The 25,149-nt window shown below is 35.5% G+C and overlaps 1 protein-coding gene across 1 annotated transcript in view; it reads right to left on the bottom strand.

Moving 5' to 3' along the window:
- LOC126774219 (zinc transporter ZIP11) overlaps positions 1-25,149 on the bottom strand; it is a 53,800-nt gene that overhangs the window by 9,965 nt on the left and 18,686 nt on the right. The window contains exon 5 of the mRNA XM_050495638.1: positions 10,204-10,302. Coding sequence (XP_050351595.1) covers positions 10,204-10,302 — 99 coding nt within the window. The remainder of the gene's footprint in view (positions 1-10,203; positions 10,303-25,149) is intronic.

Here is a 25,149-nt window from a genome sequence, read left to right as displayed (position 1 = left end):
AGCATACAATTTCTATATATTTAAAAAAAAGAATGTACATAAGAGAGGACCGTTCAGTTCCCCAATGACTGGGCTCAATTGCGGCTACGCTAGAGCATAGTGATGTGATTTAATCGAGCACACCTTTAGGCCTTATCACACTTTAAATTGTTATCAAACCACAAGTTTTTTTGGGCGATTTATAAATTGGGAGTTTACATACATACAAAACATTACAAATGTTACAGAAAAGCAAAAAAAAAATATTTTTATTATTATTTTTACAATGCGGATTATAGGCTAATCACTGCGCCTATCTGACTGCGACGCTGGACGACGAGTTTGACTTAATCCAACAAGTAAATTATGCAGTAATTCTTAATAAAATTTATCTTATCGGTATACATTATTTGATCAATATCAAACATTTCTCAGACAAAGTGAAACTCAACAGTTAAAAAAATGCCCGTTTACAATAGTCTTTTTAGATGTGATTGATTAGTTTCGTTTTGATTTTTAGCTCGAACAGCTTATAATAAAGCAATATCATATTTTGGTTGATATCAATTTTAGCTAAACTTGTTCGTAACTTACATAATAATAATTAATAAGTAATTAAATCAATTTATTAAAAGTTATATGGGTAATGAGTATAGGGTAATGAGTGTGGGAATGATTTTAATTAAATGAAGAAAATTCTATCAAGCGCGATAGTGTAAGAATATTACAAACTAAACGAGTAGGAATAACGTTAGCGCTTTCCGATTTTACATTTATCGTGTATTTTCATTTAACCGCAACCAAAAAGTTATTTTCGTAAAAATAAATTATTTTATATTAATTATTTTACAGCCAGACCGAAAGACCTAAGAAACTATTTGATTATTGTATATACTCATGATTTTACTACGATCACTTTACAGATTTAGATACTGTTAGATAAACTATACTAGTACATATATATAACCAACTTCGAAGACTAGTTAAGTGTTAGGTATAAATAAGACTATGTTCTTCCTTGAGGTTGCACCTTTTGCTTCTTTCTTCTGCTTGTTTCATACTAAATTTCATCAAAATCTGTTCAGTGGTTTAGCTGTGAAAGCAACAAACAAACAATCAGACAGAGTTACTTTCGAATTTATAATATTGGTATTTGTTGATAGCCGGTCAATTATAAGGTTGAGAAAAGCGAATTTGTATAATGAAAGCATCCAATTAGGAAATCTTCAAACAATATAGTGTTTATGAATTAACAATAGTAGTGAACTGTCGAGGTTTCCTATCAAAAAATTAGAAGGCACTCTGAGGAGCTAACGTAGCTTACGTTGACAATACTGTAAGAAATAGATACTGAATCGTATGTCTTGAACACAATACTGTAACGTCTGCGCAAGCTTGTACATACCTATATTTGATTTAAAGGTTAAGGCAAACATAGTAACCAAACGAAATAGACTAAAGTTATTATAAGACATAATACTTACAGTAAATGCTGGCAATGTACGTTTCATTGTAACTTCTTTAGTCATTATTTTATTATGGCATAAACCTTTTTTCTTTAACTATTTTATATATACATGTATAAACTTAGGATATAGATGCTGATGATAATTAATTTTCTTTGTTTATTAATTAGAATGCTTTTTTTTTTTTAATTTTTACAGTTTATAAAAGGCGTATACTTAAACTTTTGTTTTGTTTTATTTATATTTCCTTTTTTAATTCGATTTACAGCACTATGTACATAATAATCTTTAAAGCATTGTGAGCATGTGTACCTTGTTAATGTAACTGTATCAAAAACTCGAAACCGGATACGGGTAGCGACACTTCCGATGTACCAGAGGGTATGTATTTACAGAATGTTGACTAAAATGCATACATGTATACTTAATAAATAAATATTTTAAAAATTAATGTAATTATTAAAAGTAGTGTTTGTAAAGAGGTAAAAGTCAATCACAGTAAATCCTAATTATTATTAAAAATTTAAGCAAACATGTGACTTTGCTTGTTGCGAATATTAGTTTTTCTACTCTTATTTCCATTTTTTTTTATTGATACACTAAAGCTCGGCAAAGGCTACCAAACAAAAAAAATAAAAGAGAGTCAGTAGACAAACATAGGAAAAAAGGTTGTCTGTTTTGTTTATGTCTATTTATATGAGATATAGGCGCGAAAAATTTTTTATCGGATATAGTTCCACTATTTAATGAGGTTGTTCAATTTTTTGAATAAAATAATAATAATAAACATCTTGTAAAAAATAATTTCAAAACATTTCTGATAAAGTCCTAAATTAATTGCGTACGAGGAAGTAGAAAAATAAAATATGTATCAAATTGAGAGCTTTCGAAAGGGAGTTGGAATGACTATACCAAGTATTCCAGAGCTGTAAATATGCGAATGCAAAGTTACCTATTCTGATCACAATGATCACGCTCGTTGGTCAGACGAGCGGTGGCAGTGGGACATTACCAAGGCTTAGTTTCGATATACAAAAAAACAGTGCCGCTGTCATACCTACCTTACGTAGGCAGGTTACTATGTAATATGTCCCTACTTTCATGATTTATACGATATGATGATGAAGGATTATAATTAGTATGTACGAAACAACTAATGGCAAATCTGCTAAAGGTATAGACAAGCATTACGGAAGACTTTACCGTAGATATAAATGCAATTGTAATGGATACATCGCCTCGCTTGATATAAATGTTGATATTTTGTAACTTTCCTTATGTTGACTGTTAATTTCAATTACTTTATATTAGTTATCTACACGTTAATGGAACTAAACGTGGATTGTAAGAAATGATAAAGCCCGTGATATCCGGTGCGACCGTGTGTAGTTAATAATGATATTGTTGGCTGTATATCAGGCACCTATCGTATCAACATGGCGAGTATGTAGATCATATCGTCGGCATTTGTAAAATATAGATATTGGAAAGTGCTGTATGCTGTTAATTTTCACGTGTTTGGGTAGAGAGGTTGGTTAGTGCGGGTGGTGCGGGGTGGCGCGGCACGCGGTGCGGTGGCGAAAGAGGCCGCTAACGAATTGTTTTGGTGAAAGTGCGGGCCGGTGCCGCGACCACATTCCGACGAACTGGTCGACGAGTCGGCGTTGTGGGAAACGCCGCCATCACCGAGCCATGCCAATCCCAGCCCATTCCGACTACTGCTGACAGCTCATCATCAACCAAAAACATTAAGAGTTCTCGCTTGCGGTTCATACTTTGATGGAGCTGTTACACTAATCGTATGTGGCAGGACTGATCGAGATCGCAATCGTACGGAGTGGACTTGATAAGGACCGAGCGAATTGGAAAGTTTCGGCGATATTGTATAAGGGTAATATGATAACGAGCACTTAGACCAGTTACAACTTTCGTTAGTGACTATTAAATCCGCGAGCTAGGCGGAATGTCGGGTAAACGGGTTTAGAGGCAAGCGTCGAGCGAGGCGGGCGACGTCGCGGGCTCGAGGCGGGTGCGCGACGTGATGTTATGTTATCGCATGCATTATTCAGCGGGTGGCGAAAGCGGCAATTTGCGACAATATCCACTGATTCGCAGAATCGTCTGACTGTTGAGTCGCCGACAACCCATAAAACAGGATGCCCGTCACTCAATAACTATGTTGAATTTAAATAAAACTCGTAAGTTGTTTGTTTATTAAGTTTCGAATAATATAACGTTCTCCAGATACCTTAGTCTTTTATTATATTTATGATTGAGTATAATCATTAATTACGATTTTTTTTTTATTATTGCTGTAACTGAGATTTTAAGATAATTAATTATGCATGTTATCGTAATTATGAAATTTATTTAAAATAAACATGACAAATAACATCAACAAAAAGGTTGCTTATAAGTACAAAAATAAATATATTTTTATATCGGAAATAAATTTATGTCGCAAGCTCCAATTGAATTACAAATACTCACGTAGAAAGTATGTACTGCGACAGATGGTCTCAGTATCAAGCGATCATAAATAAAATGAATTACGTTTTCAAACATATGACAGCGATACTAAGAAATATATTTTTTATTAATACGTATACATGGACTATTTGTATAATAACTAAAGTTATGCTATTATTAATTAAGTTATCATAGACAAACATTTTTTTAACATACGAAACCTGATATAGTACATTGTATTAGTTTTTTATAATTAAACGTTTCGTAGTCAGAAAATTGGTAATAAGTTATGTTTAACTGCGATACAGCTATTTCCCACGCAATAAGGAGGTTGTTTGAACGTCATCGATCAAAAAACAAGGCAATCGAGCAGTCTAGAACGACATTCGAGAAGATTAGGCGCGGCTACAACGCAATATGCGCACCAAAAACCGGCCGTGATTGCGCAGATCAGCGCCATCAAGGCTGGTAAAGCCTTCCGCAACCGCGTCTTCGGGGCCCACTGGCAAAACACGGGCCGTAGCGAGCTCGGCGGCCGCTGCGGTCGCCGCGTCGCTCTCTCGATTTAATTACTTAACTTTGAAGGCCGATCGCCCGAGGCGGGCAGCGGGCGGTGCGCTGCGACTGGTCCGACGGGTGCGGTCCGGAAGAACGCGCAGACAGCGCGCCGCCGCATGCTTGCCGCACTGCGCCAGACTCGGAGGCACCTCAGCGACACATCGCACAGCAGACTCACGCAACACTCAAATGTCGACATAGATAACTTCCGAAACTGCCTGATTAGATGAGAACGACCTATCCACAGCTGCAGTGCGCTCACCGACTTCTTTACAACACCACGACATCGACAATGCTCTAAAACTCATAAGGATTAATCTCAATTTTTGCAACACGCTCCAGGAAAACGGGATATTTACTTGAAAAATGTTATACAAATATTAAGTTATAGAAAGAGCTGGGATGGCATGAATCGGAAAGTTGCCTTATATGGTGCGTAAGCGTGACGTTTCTATGTCACTGTGAGTCATGCGCCTGCGGTGAGAAACTTTGACTAGACGCATTGTCTACAACAATGGATCACCGCACAGCTTAATTTGATTATGTCATAATCAAATGAAAAATCAACTGAGTTATGCACTACTAAAATAACATTCGACTTATTGGCACTGCCACCTACAGCAATAATAAAAAAAACACTTAACACTTGTCGACTTTTTTGTTGCCTTTGCATTTGGTTAGCTTGAATGCAAAAAAATAAATTAAACATCGCACATTATCATATACAGGTATAAACGTCGAGTTACATTGTCTGTGCGTTGAAAACAGTGACACGGAGATTTATATAATGTACATACACTCGATAGATCTGCATGTAACAAACAATTATATAACTGATACAATTTGTTTTCATTGATTGATCTTTATCTTATTAAACATTTTTTCCATCTAAGTTTGAGATGACACTCGCTCAGTTCAATGACTAAGTCTTATTAGTGTTGTATATATTTGAAAATACATTAAGAATTCTCCGTACTGTATCTTCGTAATATTTTATAAGGACATACGTGAAATAATTTTGTAAAGCAAAGTCGCAGAAACAGTTTAGTTAAGCAAAATTAAGCTAATCTACACCAAGAGTTCAGTGGAAGTTAAAAACTAATTTAATATAGGATTGTATGAAGAAAAACTGGTTCGCACCAACTATGATCAATATCTTGCATAATTGAATTCCAAATTGTCGATTTTATAAATAAAATATTTTATTAAGATAAAACTGAGTTAAAAAAGTTTTATTAAAAACATGTACGATTACAAAAACGAACAAACTCTAGTTGATCCGGTTCGATTGAATTTTCCTCAATGATTAATTTGATATATTTATCAAACTACACAAACGTTTATTTCAGAATTCTCCATTAATTAAATCTATATATTGATTTAAAATCGGTCAGAATATTGTTCGTATTATTATTTGTAATAAATTAAGTAAATATTTATAGTTTAGGTATCATAAATAAGCCAATAGTAAGTAATTATTACAAATAATAAATAAAAGATTAAATAATATAACATACATATACCAAATGTGTTAGACCCCAACTCGCACAATATTGTTAAACTTAAACTTATAAGCGCAATATTTCTGCTTAAATCTTAGTATGAAGTCAGTGCTCTCGTACCTCGCAGATCGCCAGGTATTGGGTTTTTCTGACGAAGAATCTCAGTATCAGCCCGAAATCTGGCAGTTGGAAGTGTTCACTCTCGTGCCTCAGAAAGCAAGTAAAGCCATCCTTGAGTCTGAGCTCGGAGTTTCGTCCCATCGGATTATGAGTGTGAGTGAACAAACTGCGCACACATTTATGCAAAATAAAATCGTCTGCGTTTGCTTGCTAGTTCGCTTGGTTTCTGTGGAAATTAATCAAGGTGACCGAAATAATAATTAATAGCGAATTAGAAATTAATAGTAATTGCCTATAAGATATTATACGAAAATATGCAATCTGTGAAGAAGTGCCCGGGTAAACATACTAGCCTCAAGCCCTGTATTCGTAATGACTTAGGACTTTCAGGAAGTGCAACACTTGTGCTCAGTGTTAAAGATGTAAATTGCCGTACTTAACAATAACAGATATTGTAATGGAGAGTGTCTCTTGGTATTTGATTATGTGGCATGATAGCCATATTTTTATATGAATTGGAATATTCACTCAATAGAATCTTGTGAAATATCGCTATATCTACTTGATTTATAAGTGTCATAGACAGTTACAATTATGAAACATTTTAAAGATTGTAGAATAAATAAATTCACGTATTATTTTGCGCAAATATACGCTCCATTCAAGGCAATAAACTACACCCTGGCCCTTATATTTAAAACTCTCCATTACTACTAGTATTATAATAGCCTTGGGCTATATAGTGGAGATATCGAAAACTACGTAGCTAGTAGTGTAGGTATTAAGACAACTATTAGTCCTTTATTTATTTGTTAACTATGCTATCTATTTTGAAAGCTGAATTTACTGGTGGCAGAGCTTTGTGCAAGCTCGTCTGGGTAGGTAGCACCCACTCATCAGATATTCTACCGCAAAACAGCAGTGCTTGGTATTGTTGTGTTCACCGGAACACAACCGTTGAAGGGTGAGTGAGCCACTACAGGCACAAAGGGACATAACATCTTAGTTCCCAAGGTTGGTGGCGCATTGGTGATGTAAGCGATGGTTAACATTTCTTACAATGTCAATGTCTATGGGCGTTGGTGACCACTTACCATCAGGTGGCCCATATGCTCGTCCGCCTTCCTATTCTATAAAAAAAAATTGCTCCTTAATCTGATTTGTTGAGTCAAAACAGATAGACAGCTAATACAATAAGCTGTCGTCGATGGCAAATTTGTTCTTCGAAACCTACATACATAGACCAGTAGGCTTACAAGTACCAGGTGGGAAATTTGAATAAAAAAACACAATTATTGAACAATTAAGAGCATAATCTGTTACCTTGGGTAATCACCACTAACGCTATTAGAAAAAAACATTACTATTGAGCTGACTTTTACCTTTGCTAATATAAATACAGATGCAATTTTCATTCATCAAATGAATTTATACGATTAAAAAAACATTTAACCCGTGTGTGGTAAAATTGCAAAGGGGAAGGATTTCGGAATTTTTTTCATCCATTATGAGAACAGGGTTTTAAGATTTATTGTTTATAAAAAAGAGATATTTTTATGTTATATAGTAGAACACAGGTAACAAAAAAGTATCAAATAGAGTTTGGGGTTTGGCAGGGCTTTGATGATATTGGCAGCATAAAGGGTCAAGTAAACTAATGGACAAAGTTTGGTAGTGTTGTAATCAAATCGCCAAAGCGACGAGTACAACAATAAGGGAAACCCACACTTAATGAGGTACCTGAGACACCAAAAAAAATTAATTGTGTTGACGTTAGCCGCCCTGGATCTGTTAGGGTTCTGAGTGAAATTAAGTTTCAAAGGAAATCCAATGCTGCTTGATGATGATGGTTAAGGAATAGCCATATATATACTGTGTACTTGAGCTACTCAAATTTAACTGGTGGTTGTAAAAAGGAGAACAATGGAACGATCTATTTTCTTGTGATACGATTTATTTTGTGGAGATACTTGAAAGTGTAAGGTACTAATAATATGTCCTTACACATAAAAGGTGATCCTACACTATTACGAACCCACCCAATTATTACACACAAGATTTCATTTCTAGTAGAGTTTAACAGGAAAATGCTTTTTCCTGTTAAATTATAATAAAGAATTACATAAGGCGCTATTCAATAAGATTACTTTTATATATATTATCATTAAAAGATTAATTACATTATTTTTTAATAGAATGTTAGTACTTATTGTTACATATTCATTGTTATATGAAAAAAACGATCACCTTAAGTTACGCTAGTAAATTAACATTATAAAATTGTCGTAACAAATTGGTCTTTTGTTATTTAATAACAATAAAAGTGTTCTATTTAAGGGTATAATGGGGCGCGTCGAAGCAATTAATAGTAATAAAAATGGGATTTCATGTGGGGTAAGGTAATGTGGTGAGGTCATCGCTCGAACTTCCTATCTCAAGCGGGATTCCTTCTTACGCTTACCTGTCGCAATAGCAATGGTATGTATCAAACATCTATCTTAAGAAAAACCTTACCCTACAAAAATACATACAAATTTTATGCATTTATGTTATTGAACGATATCCCCGCATACATGTTATATAACGCCACTGTGTGATATATAAGTGTATGTGTGCGATGGCGCTGCACACTATTTAACTTTTAATAGATATTATAATATACATACACGATTATACAAAATGTATATATGTAAAAACTATAATGTAAGAACAAATGAAACAGGAAAAATATTAAAATTCTTACGATAATAGTGTATTTTTGCATGGAATCCCCCATAGCAGACGACACAGTTATTGCAATATTAAAACATTTTAGGTATGGAATTTAATTAAATTCGATTCAAATTCATAATTCAAATTCAATGTATTATAGCTAAAATATACATACACGGAGTACTTACGATTTCAACGAAAAAAGAATAAAAATAATAAAAAGTAGCGACATTTGTAAAAATAGATACGACTTGTACCGTATCCAGTTCCGAAGGATCGCTTTGTAGGTTCGTTCCCTCGCACCGGTCGTTTACCAGGCGGCGCCAGCGCTTCCGAGAAAACGTCGGAATGCGACTATTTACAACTTTTACCTATTTGGTAACATTCACAATGCGTGCACGTAGCACATACGCTGGCAGATGTAACCTTTTGCTCCGACAATTTGAATATTATTTCTTAGAGTTACGTTTTTACTTCGAACAGGCGGACTGGACGTTGAATTTTAATGAAACGGATTAAATCAAGACATGTCAAAAATGCCAAAAAAGCCGTGATGGTCTAGTCGTTAGATCACCTGCTTTTTAACCGAAGATTGTGGGTTCAACGCGGGCAAGAACCACTAAATTTTCATGTTTTTAATTTATCCCGTGCTCAGCGGTGAAGGAAAACATCGTGAAGAAACCTGCATGTGTTGGATGAAAATCTGTCACATGTGTATCAACTTGGTCTGCAGAGGAGGCCTTAGCCCAGTCAAAAATATTTTATTTATTTTCTTAAATAAATAATTTTGTACAAATTTAAGATTAAGGGAAAATGCTTTTATATAAAGTATGGTAATAACTATGCAGTGTCAAGCTAATGTACCTATTTTATAAAAGCTATATAGATATCTACGTAATATAATCAAATTGACGGTAATGAAACATATAATAAAGAAGATTAGCAGTGCAGGACAGCATTTTAGCTCGCTAAATGATTTAGCCTGAGCAGGAATGGGGTCGGCCAGTCTGGCTGTGTTGGCATCCGGCCTAACGACGCGGGCACATTCTCTGTCACTCTACATCTAGCGACTAAGCGATTCGCGCTAAGCTCATCCGATGTAACCAATGTACGGAAACGTACATATATCAAGTATAATTAATCGCTAGTTAAATATATTAGTTATATATTTGAAAATAGGATTTAAGCAACATTAACTAAAAATACTAAGATAATAAATAACAACCATTTGAGTATATTTGCATGTTACAGGAATAAATACTTGTATATTTGTTTCCGAAAACATTTAAACATTACTTACATTTAGTGTCTTAATTTAATGTTATTCAATATGTATATTTGATATTGTTCTAAATTTGAATTAATCAATAAATTTGATGGTGGTCAGAATAACTTACCAGAAGGCTCTCCAGACGGAAAAGCCAGCAGACTGCAACGGCAAGCTGACAGCGAGGCCCTCAGGGAAGTTCTGAATGCCAATACCAAGCGCCAAATTTCTGCACAAAAGAAATATTTTTAGGTAATCGAGGTTCTAGTATAATCGATGCTATAAATATAGTTTTCAGAACACGTGTGTGTATTTTTCGCTGAATATTATGAAAATGTTGTTTTTAAATGTTATCTCATGTTAAATCATGAATATATTTAATAAAAAGTATTTAAATTTTAAGTTCTAAATTGTAATATCGTATATTGATTTACAATAAAATTTTAGTTCAGATGAATACATTTTTAAGTTTACTAGATTATTCCATTGCAAAGTCTGACTACAAAAAACTGCATTTATTAATTAAAGGCAATTTTTTGTAGTCAGACTTTGCACTCAATAGTCACAGTCAACAGTATCAGGTTAACTTCATGGTTAGTGGCAGATTGGCACTATACCAAAGTAATAGTTTATGTTTCTTAATTATAAAATCTACACATAGATGTGGTAGATGATGATGTACATATTTATTAACAAAGGGAACAAGCATCAACTTTGTTTTAGTTTAATAGTGTAATACGTTTTTACAAGAGAATTTAAGGAAACGTTAAAAAAATTCAATTGTAAATGTTTATGCGCTTAAGATTATATCTATACTTATCACTAAACTAACGACTTTTCAAATGATAATATCTTGGAAATGCGACGATTGCCATTCAAGGCATTTCAACAAATACAACTATAATGATATGAATTCTATTGTTAACCTTAAAATAATCAGCTAAATTTCTTATACCGGTGCTTCGTTCTTCAAGCTTCAATAGTGCAATGGTTTGCGGGCTGCCTAGCGATGTAAAAGTCGCAAGTTCGATCCTAACCCCTTGGGCTATTGATGTCCTTACTCCTAACACAAATTGTACGCTTAATCGGAGAGTTAAATAAGAATATCAGTAATTCCTTAAAAAAGGGCATTACAATTCTTTTTTTTTTCTCTTGTCTCGTGGTGTTTATCAGTTAATCAGTGGTGGATTTTTAACAATTAATAAGCTAGTGTAAAGCCACTTACCGTTAGGTAAGTTTCCATTTGCTTATCCGTCTTCCTACAATGAACAATAAATAAACAAAATGGTGATAGTAATAATAAATGCGGATAACCCTACAAGTCACAAAAAACACAAACTATTTTTTTGTTGTTGTCATATAACTTTATAAGGCATTGCGAAAACAAATCCACTTCCATTTGTTTGTATTATTATAAAACACAATCATAACCCATTATGCTATTGACATTTAAGATTACAATGTAACTAACATACATACATACATATATAAGAGATTTCACCCACGCAGGAACGAAGCTCACTTATGGCATTTGCGACACCATCTCATATTTTTGATACGAGTGCTCGATAATATCTGCCTAGGTAATTGAATTGAATCACACGATGACTAAGTCGAACGCAATGCCTTGGTTCATTTTGCATATTGTTCGTCGTTTAATATCATAGAACAACTTCTCATGTTTAGTTCATTGATGTGCCGCGTTTTATAAATTTACTAAACAAGATTGTTTATCGCCGCATTCATCGTCATTCAAAACAAGTGATCGACGGAGGTTTTGCTACGAGGTTGCTTAGTGATTAAGTGGGAGGAAGATACCAACATTCCAGCGGAGGACGTTTCCCTCCCCGCTGCACCTGCCATCCCCGGTCGACTCTAGGAATGCGGCTAACTGTACAGCCTCCGTCACCGTTAAACTCAACTGTTCCTACAGCTAAAGGTCATCGCCAGTACAATTACGTAATGCCATAGTAGAGTACATTATTTGCATAATTCAATGTTTCTCTTTTATTTTCGACCAAAATTATTTTAGGTTTTTAGTTTTTCGTTATATACCTTTTTTATCTCTATAGTTTTCCATAATTAATAGTTATTTATTAAAACTATAACTATATTACGATTGATACACAGCCACATATTATTGATATGTCAAATCGGACAAGACGTGACAATGACGACAGCGAAGATGACAACGGAAAACATGAATGTAAGTGGGCAATAATAGCGACATAAACGAAAACCTCAGGAATTCCTGTTAAAAGGGTTAACTTAATAAACATGTGCGTCGGTGCGGAGCCTTTGAGCATGGTGAAAGCTGTACGCTACGGGTGGCACATGCGCACCGCTACCGATCAACGCTGAAGGTACTCGCGCACAACTGGCATTCCTTATATTTAGTTCATAAAAAAGTACAATTCAACCGTAGTACGCTAGAGAATGTTCTGATGTTAAATAGGAGTCTGATAACGTTACTTTATAATTTATGTCTTGAAGTTGGACGTTACATGAGATACCATTTTTTTACGATTATCTGTATACTATTGTTTTCCAGAATAAAATTATAGCCTATCAATGTTTGTAAACAAACAATGTTAATACATTATTAGGGTATAGTAATCCTTTAAAAGGAAATTTTATCTTAAATATTAGGTTACTTCTATTATAATATTGCGTTGGCTCTTCTGTCATTCGACTTCAGAGAGAAAACGATTTTCATTCAACATATATAAATAATGACCTAAACGTATTATCTCAAAGGATATTATCATTCTTTTGAAGATTTCTATTATATGCTAATGTTTTATCAGACAAATCGTCTGCGTGGATACAATAGTTGAAACATATCTAGACATAAAATTACTGATAATCTAAAAGTACTATGTTGTTAATTCGAGCAAAAAACGAGTAAATTCCTCAATCGAGTCAATGACACATTTGTAATAGTCAGTTACGAATTCCGATAGTTTTTATAGCATCTTCACGGTTTTATTAAAAATATGCATAAAAGTATTTTCAATGGACCATTAAATTTATTTTGCACCGATGGTCATCGAGCGCGAGATCTTTTATACAATTTACCGTTTAACAGAATCGACAGAGCGCTATTATCTCAACAGTTTCATATAGAAATTTTATAAGTGAACGGAGTAATGCTGACTCCGGATACATCCGAATTCCAATTACATCACAGACGTGACCATTTCACTTTCCGACCTACCCGGAAGTGAATTCCTAAGCACGATCATACGGCGCGGCCGATATTTCAGTTGTATACGAAACACAACCTTATTTAGTGAATGATAGAGCTCTTCTTGCCGTTTGGCTCGGAAAGCGTCGGAGGTGATCACAAAACACTAAAGCGGATGTGAATGTTCCGTTGCGTTTCTCAAAAAGTAACTTAATTTTCATGGGTTAGAGTATACATTGTAGTAAAAGAGTGGAGTGCGAACGTCGAAAGTAGTGGCAACTTTCACGACACGTTAGGATGGGGGCGCTTGAGGCGGCGGCGCGGGGCCTCGTCGACGCGACGGCCCATTGACGACACCGTGACCTACATACCGCAGATCCATTCATGCCGCGGCCTCGCGCGCCGCTGCAGCACGCGCAGGACTCGCGAGCCCGCTAAGCGAACACTTGACGCTAATGCTGCGCCACTGGAATTTCCATCGAATGCTTGCATGGCCTCGTGGCAGCCGTTGTCGCAATCGAACTCAAGAACAGCGGGCCGAGGTCGCGTCACCATCACTACACTTGTTCAATGAGAGCCTTCTAATAATATGCGCATTTGACTAAAATAGATATATTTCATGTCATTTGTTAAATTTATAATCTTAAAACTTAAAGCTTAAGTTTTGCCATAAATAATCTTGGATTTGCTATATAAAAAGCAATTCGAATAGCTTCGGTAGTAGTAGGCGTCTCTTTAAAGAACCTTTAATAGTTCCTTATTTTGAACTGACATTTATAATATAAATACAACGTACTTAGGTACATTAATTACGTACACATTTTTTGAATTTTATCTTTGAAACGTAAATAAGACACAAACAGGATATTGTTGGAATTTTTACGATATTTTCACATACAACACGTTTTATACTTATTAATTTAGCAAAAGAAATCTTCTATTAATTAACATTTAGCCATAGCAGATATACATAACAGCTGTTCGTACGAAAGTATACTTTAAATTTATATGTACTTGTTTCCTAAGCCAAAACGTAAATAATACGTACTATAAAACATTGAACGGATGACATAAATTGAAAACATATACAAGTAAAAGTGAATCACAGATAGTAAAATCAATTAGAAAAATTAGTAGACCCAATTAGAATACTGTAAGATTTAGAATAATATTTCGATTGACAACTAAAAAACGTGTATACAAGGTTACATAGCTTCAAAAGAAAAATCTGAAGAATCAGGAGGTCGATCAAAATTACAATCAATGTTTAGTGGAAACAATATAATATCGTTTTATTGTTCTTTAAATATGTATATAGAGATGAGATTTTCTTTATTTATTTTTTTTACTTTAAGGTACTTGGCTTCTGTCATTTTTTTTTTTTTTTTATAGAATAGGAAGGTGGACGAGCATATGGGCCACCTGATGGTAAGTGGTCACCAAACGCCCTTAGACATTGGCATTGTAAGAAATGTCAACCATTGCTTATAGCTAATGCGCCACCAACCTTGGGAACTAAGATTTTATGTCCCTTGTGCCTGTAATTACACTGGTTCACTCACCCTTCAAACCGGAACACAACAATATCAAGTATTGCTGTTTTGCGGTAGAATATCTGATGAGTGGGTGGTACCTACCCAGACGGGCTTGCACAAAGCCCTACCACCAGTGATTGATCGACAATAATCAATTGAGACGCTTAGTAACATCTAGATAGACACCTATGTATACATAGTACAAGTACAATGACTGCTAGTTTTAATGTATAACTTTAAGCGTCGATAAATAGATCATATGATGAAGTCTTTAATATACACAATTATTACACTTTTAATCCATTCGCCAGTTAACATTCAGCTGATTGTTCGTTATTGTAATTTAAAAAAAACAATTATGTTTTAGCAAATAAACAATACATAAAACAATTTCAATCTTAAAATATCAAAATTATGTATTAATGAGTCTTTTCTATTTCTGACTTTATTTCAGAATAGATAATATACTTAGATAAGAATCAAGTCGTTACATTAAATTGATCTTGCATACATATGTACGTAAATAGCTCATTGCTTGCTTCTCATAGAGAACATTAATTATTTGTAATCTAATTATTTCTCAGTATTACAAATCAAGCGATCCATTATATATTGAATCAATATGAGATAGTGCCAATTTTTAATTCGAGGTAATTGCGCTAGGTATAAGCGGGGAGTGCAAGCGGCTAGCGATCGGAGCGGACTGAGGGAGGGGAGAGGGGGGAGCCGGCTGCCAGACAGCGGGGCTCCGCATGGGAGGCTAACAGCAGCCTCTTGCCACTTGCAATGCCGTGATAGCTCGATCCCCGCGAAAGCTGCTCTACTTTGATCAAAACTGTACATTGACTCGAGTTATACCAATAATTTACACATAAATATCTTCACCGAGCGTTGTCTCCCACACGTTTACTGGTCAAAGTTTGAGAAGTCTCTTTAAATGTATTCGATGACAAATGTTTTTTTTTTTTATTATTTAGCAAGATTTTGGCAAGATAAATAAATGCAAATGAACGAGGAACACATTCTTTGAAACTTTTATTATTTCTATCTAGGGACGGACAAATATCCATGTTTAGAAATGAGGTCGACACGATCTGGGATTTTACAATTCTATATTTTTATACAAAATATATAAGACAAATAAAAAGAAATAGAGCTCACATTAAATCGAGCAAGATGTGAGAGACAAGAGACCGTTACTTGTGCAAATGATGTTTGAGGCACGGCGGCGGCTCCAATCGCGGTATATGTAATTAATAGTAGCGTTTAATACATGCGCGTCTCTCGCAGACGGAACGGGGCGAGGACGGGAGGGGGTACATTAAATCTCAGTCTTTAAGTCCGCAACAAGTGGCATACAATTCGTGATACATTTTACTGTCAATACGACAAATTATAGCTAAAACTAAAGCATTAACTCCAGCCTGTATAATAAATACGTCATAATATTTGCGGCATAGGAGATGTGTTGCAATAAAATTTTCGCCAAACTATTTATACTATGCGTATGCATGAGCCAATATAGCCCAGTGGTTGCAACATGTGAATCTTAGCCGAACATTGTGGGTTTAAAACCGCGAACCACCTCTGAATTTTCACGTGTTTAATTTGTGTTTATAAAACATCACGTGCTCAGCGGTGAAGGAAAACACAAACAAAACCTGCATGTCTCGGATGAAAATCTGTCACATGTGTATCCAGCACCGCAACAATGGAGCAGCTTGGTCGAATAAGCTCCGAGTCCATACACTTCATTCCGAGGTTGTCGTATATCACATCTTCCCAGAATTGAATTCTTATTGATGACAACACCTAAACATACACTTATGTAACACAGGTTGTGTTTTTATACAAATCTAATGTTACTGGTTTAGTTGACATAAAAATCAGCCGCAAGACTTTTCTGATCATATTTCGATCTCGCCCACTAGAAGCATTCATCCTGTGTAGCTAGACGCGATAGTACATATAATAGCTTTTTAGAGAACATCATCATATTAGATTAGTATGTATGATACTTTTGAATTATTATTGTAGAACTTTGTACAACTTTAGTAATATTATTAGTAAAAAAAAAAAAAAAAACTTTATTAACAAATGTACAATGTCTCGTCCATTAAAATTAAACATAACTGTACTTACTTACTTTATAAGATTGCGTATTATAAAGTATTGTAAGTATAATACAATAATATACTACTAAGTAACTATATATAATAATGTCCTCCAGACCGATTTCGGCCACGGCGGCCAATCTCAAGAGAGATTAGCCAACTACGCAGGAGATATTATAGTGCACAAGTGTGTGCGCAAACACAGGTGCACTCTCTATTCCCTAATTCTCATAATCCGATGGGACGGCAATCCGACACGACCGGAAAGAGTTCAGGCACAGGACCAACGGCTTTACGTGCTTTCCGAGGCACGGGAGTGTACACACTTCCAACTTCCAGACTCCGAGCTGCTACTGAGAATTTTCTGACAGAAAAACCCAATAACTTTTTTATTGGCCCGACCTGGGAATTTAACCCAGGACCTCCGGGTCTGCGGCCTTATATCAAGCCACTAGACCAACGAGGCAGTCATAGTTAGTCATATATATATATATATATATATATATGACTAACTATATATATATATATATATAAAGATATCTGAAATTAAAATTAGGATGACTATCCTTGTTCTAACTTCTAATATTTAACATTCTCATTTAATTTTTCATCGCTTACACTACAACTAGACAATTGACTAGTTGTAGTAAAGAATTTTATTATGATAATAACAGAAATATTTACTCCACAATATGAGAATATCTGGTGTGTTAACGAAGGTTCGCGAGATGGTTTTAGGGCGATAATACTTAAGCTAGTTATTGCAATAGTCTCATATAGAGTATGCACCAGCATTTATAGCTCGAACATGAACGATGGGATTGAACTGTCCTTGTATGATGGTATTATATCATTTAATGATAAGCGAAGTAAGATATAGATGGAATTGAAAAAATAGTCTGTAAATAATATTTCATATGATGTACTGGTGGTAGAGCTTTGTGCAAACTCGTCTGGGTAGGTACCACCCACTCCTCAGATATTCTACCGCAAAACAGCAGTACTTGGTATTGTTGTGTTCCGGTTTCAATGGTGAGTGAGCCAGTGTAACTACAGGAACAAGGGACATAACATCTTAGTTCCCAAGGTTGGTGGCCCATTGGTGATGTAAGCGATGGTTAACATTTATTACAATGCCTATGTCTATTGGCGTTGGTGACCACTTACCATCAGGTAATATATGTTCGTCCGCTTTCCTATTCTATAAAAAAAAATCATATATGTACGTATTATTATGATTAATGAGCAATTCATTTTTTTATTTGTAAAAGGTAAGTTTAATACAGCCACATTGGCGCTTTAAGGAATATAACCATTTGTTGTATCACTCATGCGCCACCAACCGTGAGAACTAAGAAGTTATGTCATTCAGCAATAGCGGAACACAACAATACTAAGTAGTGCTGATTGACAGTAGAATTAGTGATAATCAGACGAATTTGGATAGAGCCTCACCACCAACAAAAAATTGAAATATTAACGTCGATTAGATATAGTAGAGTAAAATTTTTGGGGAGCAGATCACTATAACAATAAAAGTATCTCCCACTTGGATACGGTAAGCAGAAAATATGAGTCAATAAAAAATAGGTGCACAACAAATTATTACGTCTTTATTAAGAATAAACTGGTTTGCTTCTACGGGATGCAAGCCACTGATTAATGTACCTACCTACTGGCACTACGTCGCGGCTTCGCTTGTGACAATTTAAGATTGTGTATTTTAAAAGTATCACGTTAATAAAATTCCCGAAGCGAATATATATAGGTATTTGTTTTGTTTCTAAAAAATGTATCTTTAAATGAGTCAATAAAATGATGCTGTTAACCCCTTCCAGGTTGGGGATTAGTAGCTTTTAGATCTCGATCGATCTGATGCAATCATTCTGAGGTAATGCATGTAAGTAGGTATAACTGTGACATTTTAAGTGACAATATTTTATTGCACTTTATATATAAGGTATATAAAATAGTAAATATTTATTTTTTACTAATAATAATTGTTTCCAATAAGCCCTATAAGATTACAAGAAGAAGGGAACGTTGCAAAATTTATAAATATTTATACATTGGATGCAAATTTGATTGAAAATAGAATGTTGATTATATTAAAACGGTAACAATTTTTATAAGCAAAATCATCTATTAATAACTCCTCAATGAAAAAATAAATAAATGACCAGAAGAATTTACTTTCTGTTTCTTTATTAAAAACTTTAGTATGGATTGATGACATAAACTTTTTATTGAAAACAATTTTTAAAGGTATGTTTAGGTATTCAGTTTCGAAACATGTTAACACGATTCTACAAATATTATGAATGCTTTTGATGTGATTCAGAGTCAATTCTTAAACGTTTTAGGTAGTAGGAATTAAATACTGCCTGTTTGTATTTTGAATGACCATAAATTGTCAAAGTAATTTATTATTAGAACCTTCACAAAGGTAAAACTAGCCTATGTTAAAGTGCATCGAGATCGGCGTCGGCGCCGCACACGTCACGCGACCGCATTCCATGGCGCCTCCATTCATGTTGCGCGAGTGAGAGGTCGCCATAAGGCCTTTGGTAGGAACGAGAAAGGAAAACGAGCGCCGTTACCCTGTATGGGAATGCAATTCGTAAGCGCAAGCGCACGGATTTGATACCGGACTTTCTGCGTTCCATCTCACGTCCGTCACTCGACATACGGGCGTCCTGCTCTCTCGCGATGAAGCGTTCCTTTCGGCACTAGCGAAGCATATCTGCCGATACGTATGTATGTTTGCATACTGGCTATGTGATTTGATCGATCGCCGGTTTCCTGTGAGAAACGCAGGTTGTTTGTCGAGTCAGTCACCTGACTTGGTGCATTACCGTTAACTCTTTGTACATCCGGACCGCACGCACTATCGCTATCCTTATTAACAATTTTTTAATTAAACAATTGCCCCTCGGCTAAAAACAAAAATACCTACTTTGTGTTGTAACGAACTATTGGAATCGAAAGAAATATTACGAAATGCAAGAAACTACCAACAGAGCGTAAATCATTAATTAATTTTATAATATTTGAAATTTTGAACGTGTTATTCTATAAGCAATTAAATTTGAAACAAGAACAACAACCGTCAATAAACAAAGCACACCGCTTCATCAGCTAAATACAAAGTTCTGTTACAAACTGAGCGGAATGTGGTTAGGTACGACGCCCGACTCATGGCTAGCTTTAAACAGGTTAATATTATTCAACCTCTTGCTTAAGTACTAACGATAATACATCAGCGTCGTTAACATATTTTGTACATAAATGTCCCTACTCACAAGCCTCTACTAAAAATTGTTATTTAGACATTTACTCAAGATGTAATTCTACTTTGGCGAACTAGAATGTTCCATTGTCGTCGATTCCTATACCTTCACGCCTTGTCATCAATCCCCTGTGACCATATAGACACCGACAATAAAACTAATGATAAGTTAAGCGAACAATAAACTTTCACCGAATGCTACAGTCAGTTATATCTCAATTAGTTTGAATGTCCTAAAGATTCGCGTGACATCTATTTCAATATATTTTGTGTTCGTATTGTCTATGTATCAGACACTCATCTTATAATTTCCCAATATACTTACATCTTAACTTCGATGTTACAATAAGTACAAATGTGATTTTATTGAAACAAAAGATGACAAATTGATGTCATAAGATATTTTTAATGTATTTTTTTACACTTTCAAGTAAGATAATATCTCACGATGATATTTAACTAATTTGACTTAACAACGACAATTAATTTGTTAACATATGACGCGAGACTTAAAATATTTATTACAATGTAATATTGATAGCGCCAGTCAAAAGTAAATATTTTAAATTGTCAGTCACACTGCAACCACAAAATTATATGATGGGCTATTTTCTAAATGTCACAATCTGGAGTCTAGCCAAAAATGTCACAATAAAGAGAAAGATGTAAACACGGCCGCATTCTAATTAAAAAAATAAGGTCGAATCTTTAAGGTCGTCTCGTCTGCTCGCAAGATGTCTCGCCAAAAAATGAGTCATTAGATAGTCTGCGACTTTATATTTGTGAAAATTAAGTGTGAAACACAATTTCAGCTCAGAATTTTCGATCTACGACGAGAATTGTAAACGAGCACTTTGGCCGACCGTGTGCAAAAACAAAACTAAAGGATAAAATAATGACAAGCAAAAATCCTTACTGAAGTAAGGAATTACCTAAAAGTAATCGGAACGATAATTTGTGAAACGACTACTTGGGAAATCTTAAGTACTAGCCTAGCTTTTTCTGTACTGAGTAATAGCAAGAGAAAAAAAGATGCACACAATCAAATTCTGAGAAAATCACCCGAACTCTCTTCGCTTTTTAAGATAGTATAATTTACGAAGGAGGAAAAATAACGTCTATATATTTGTCCAAAGAGTAATAGTAATTGCTTCATCCTATATAGAACTGAATTATTTTTCAAATTCTAAAGTTCAAATAAAAATGGTTAACAAATAACACGTGACCCATAGATTAAAATACGTGTATGAAGCGGCTCCGACATTGCTCGGAGCTTAACACAAAGTTGTCAATAATATTACAAATGTAAATGAGAATGATATCATATCTGGTCAAAGTACAGTTTCTGAGTAAGGCATACACAACGCATTCTAGGCGCCATGGCGGATTTCCTTCGACAAATGCAACATTCCTTGCGGTCCGTAGCGATTACTCAGCCTTCGCATCGATTATCACACTAAGGTACCTGTCTTACAATGAAAAGGTACGTGCTTTGAATGGGTCACATTACGCCCACGTGTTACTAAAATTACTCACTGAACACATAATATTGACAGCCTTAGTTATTTCGTTGCGCGAGGATGAATGTGAAAAAAAAACATAAAAGACCAGAACTGTTCAAAACGTTTAAATAGGTTTTTATAACAAAACAGAAACCATAATAAAATGAAATATTGAAGGTAATATCCTTTTAAAGTTAGTCGCCTTGTGCAATTATAAATTATAATCATAATAATGCAAGAACACTAAACAAACGCTTGTCACGTCAATAATCTAAATTTAAAGCGGATGAAGCTGCGAAGCGCAGCTACTTATATAATAATGTTACATCCTAAACGGTTCTCCGAAACGCACTACACCTTGTGATATGAGTCTTATATATGTAGGTTAAATCGTTTTTTGAGTGAGCCATTACAAAAAAAAACGTCTCCTCATCTAGTAATAAAGATACAGATACATTTACTTGTGACCTTGTCCGACAATACATAACACTACCACATTACGTTGACAAAATAAAGCATAGTTATCCAATTATATAACGAATACGTAACTATGATTTTCCCACAAGAAGCTTAGGTCACCTGTAAGTCTCATACAATATGCAAGTCTCAATTGCCTTCATGTAATTCACTTGGCATTACTCACCCATTCGAATAACTACTAAACATGTCAAGGGCGGTACCGACATCTAGCAGTTGAGATTACACCGACTCACCATCATTGAATATTCATACAATTTACTCATTCAATACTCGGAAAGACTCTGCATATTACAAGAACTAGTTCGAATTAACCGTAATGACTCATAAGCTCAGGCAATATTACGAATTTTCTTGTTATCGCCAATACTACGAAATGTAATCCATAAAACAAACTTTAATTTCCGTTTCGAGGTTGTTATACTGTTTAAACTTTAGACGGATAAAAATATTGTTGCCAAAATGTATGTACCTAACTACACATTGAATACAAACAGAATCCTTAATTCGAATCACCTGACGAAAAGTTTTTTCTTATAACTAATGTAATATAGTGAATATATAACATATATTATATGTAGATGTTACTGTATATCTGGAAATGCCTTAAACAATATGCACTAAGTTCTCATTAATTTGTTAACGGGCGACGCTCGAGACTGCTTTGAGTCCGTTTTTGACTTTTTAATTATATTTCGTAATTAAACCATGCTATAAAATTAAAGCCAAGGTGACCAGACAGGTGTTACACAGTGGCCCCATGGCAACATAGACTTGTCGTATTGCAGGCCTCGCTTAGCAGGCAATACAAATGCTGGGAAACGAAATATTAAAGCTGGTCAGTAAACACTGTTAAAGACAGACACAACACAGGGTCTAGACAAGCTAAATATCGATTGACGAATTACTTTGTAGGAAACACTAAAATTGAATATAATTCAGGTGTCTTAAATTTAAAGTGACGATAGAAATCACTTCTACTCGAATCGAATGCATTTGTCTATACCACCTTTTTATATATTTATGTATACCATTTAATTTTTTTGTTACTGAGATGAGAAATCACTTGGTTTTGGTCAACCGATAATCATTAAAAATCAGTAGTAATTTTATGTGTTATTTATTGTGATTAGTATTAAGATGAATTGTTTTATTTGTAAGAATATATTTTTTACTTAATATGATAATTATATATAAGATTTCCTATTAATTGTTTGAATTTATTTTGTGGTAAGGCTTTGTACAAGCCCGTTTCGATAGGTACCAATCATCATTTATTATACAACTAAATAAAAAGTAGTGTTATGTTCCGGTATAAAGGGTAAGTTAAACAGTATAATTTTAACTACAAGAGACATATTTTCTTAGTTCCCAAATTAGTTCCCAAATTGGTAGTAATGGTTCATGTTTCTTACAGCATCAATATCTATTGGCGATGGTGAACACTTACCAGTTCGTGTATCTATTAATTAAAAAAATGCTTCCGTTTCCAGGAAAAATGCGTACTACTATGGAAGTAACCTTATTAACTAAAGTTCGCAACAATGTATACTATGAAGCGATTTCCGCAATTATTTCTGTAGCTTGCGCTCATAGCGCCAGAGATCCAATAGATTTAGTGACGAGATCTTATTGTCTGCGTATATGATTTTTTTTTTTTTTTTTATATGCCCCGGGATGGCAAATGACTCTACTCCACCTGATGGTAAGTGGTAGTAGAGTCCAAACGCGACGACGGCCAGTACAGTCGGGAAGAATGTTCTGTACTAGCCATCACCGCCCTGCCGGCCCGCAAGATGCCTCTTCACGCCTCGTTTGAAGGAACCCGGGTTGTAAGAGGAGGGGAACACGTGAGCTGGTAAGGAATTCCATTTTTTGGTAGTGCGACAAAGAAAGGAGTTGCCAAATTTCTTTGTGCGCGATGGAATTGATGTCACAGTTAGGCGGTGACATCGAGAACCAGCTCGCGTGGACTTAAGAAGGAAGAGGGAAGCAGGAATTAGAGAGAATAATTCCTCAGAGCACTCGCCGTGATACAGACGATAGAAAGCGCTCAGTGCTGCTATCTCGCGACGCAATTGTAAAGGTTCAAGGGTGTTTGTGACCTTTACGTCGCCAATAATGCGTACTGCACGTCGCTGCAACCGGTCCAAGGCCTCCATTAGGTACTTAGCGGAGCCATCCCAAAGGTGCGAGCAATATTCAACGCAAGACCGTACCTGTGTTTTGTATAACAGGCACAGTTGTTGTGGCGTGAAAAAACGCCGCACCTTGTTCAGAACTCCGAGTTTTCGTGAAGCTGTTTTTATAATAGCCTCGATGTAATCCCTTGGACTAAGGTCGCAGCGAACGTCCATCCCCAGCATGGCGATTTTGCTTTGTATCATCAGCGGTGTGCCACAGAGGGAGGGATGAGGGTAAAATGGTGACTTTTTCGCTGTGAGAGCGCACACCTGTGTTTTTTTGGCATTAAACTCAACAAGATTATCAGAACCCCATTTGGCGATGAGCTCTAATGTCCTATCGAGTTCAATAACAAGATTCTCCCGCCTCTCCTCAGTTTCCGCCCGCCCAGCCACTGCGCGTCCGTGGTATCCACCATGCACTGTACTATCATCTGCATAGCAATGTATGTTCCCAAGAGAGAGCATATCATTGATATGCAAAAGAAAGAGTGTGGGAGATAGCACAGATCCCTGGGGGACGCCAGCATTCACTACAAAGAATTGTGAAGCGCAACCATCTACTAAAACACGAAGGCTACGCTTGTGTAGGAAGCTGGCAATCCAGGTGCATAGCTGAGCAGGCAGACCATATGCCGGTAGCTTGGAGAGAAGACTTCTGTGCCAGACCCTGTCGAAAGCCTTGGAGATATCGAGGCTGACAGCCAACGATTCTCCATGCTTGTCGATAGCTTCACCCCAGAGGTGCGTTACGTACGCTAGAAGATCACCTGTGGACCGTTTTGGTCG

This window comes from Nymphalis io, chromosome 16 (genome assembly GCF_905147045.1).
Source record: "Nymphalis io chromosome 16, ilAglIoxx1.1, whole genome shotgun sequence".
NCBI lineage: Eukaryota > Metazoa > Arthropoda > Insecta > Lepidoptera > Nymphalidae > Nymphalis > Nymphalis io.
The sequence above is the reverse complement of the archived record's forward strand: the minus strand, read 5'-3'. Positions and strand labels throughout refer to the sequence as shown.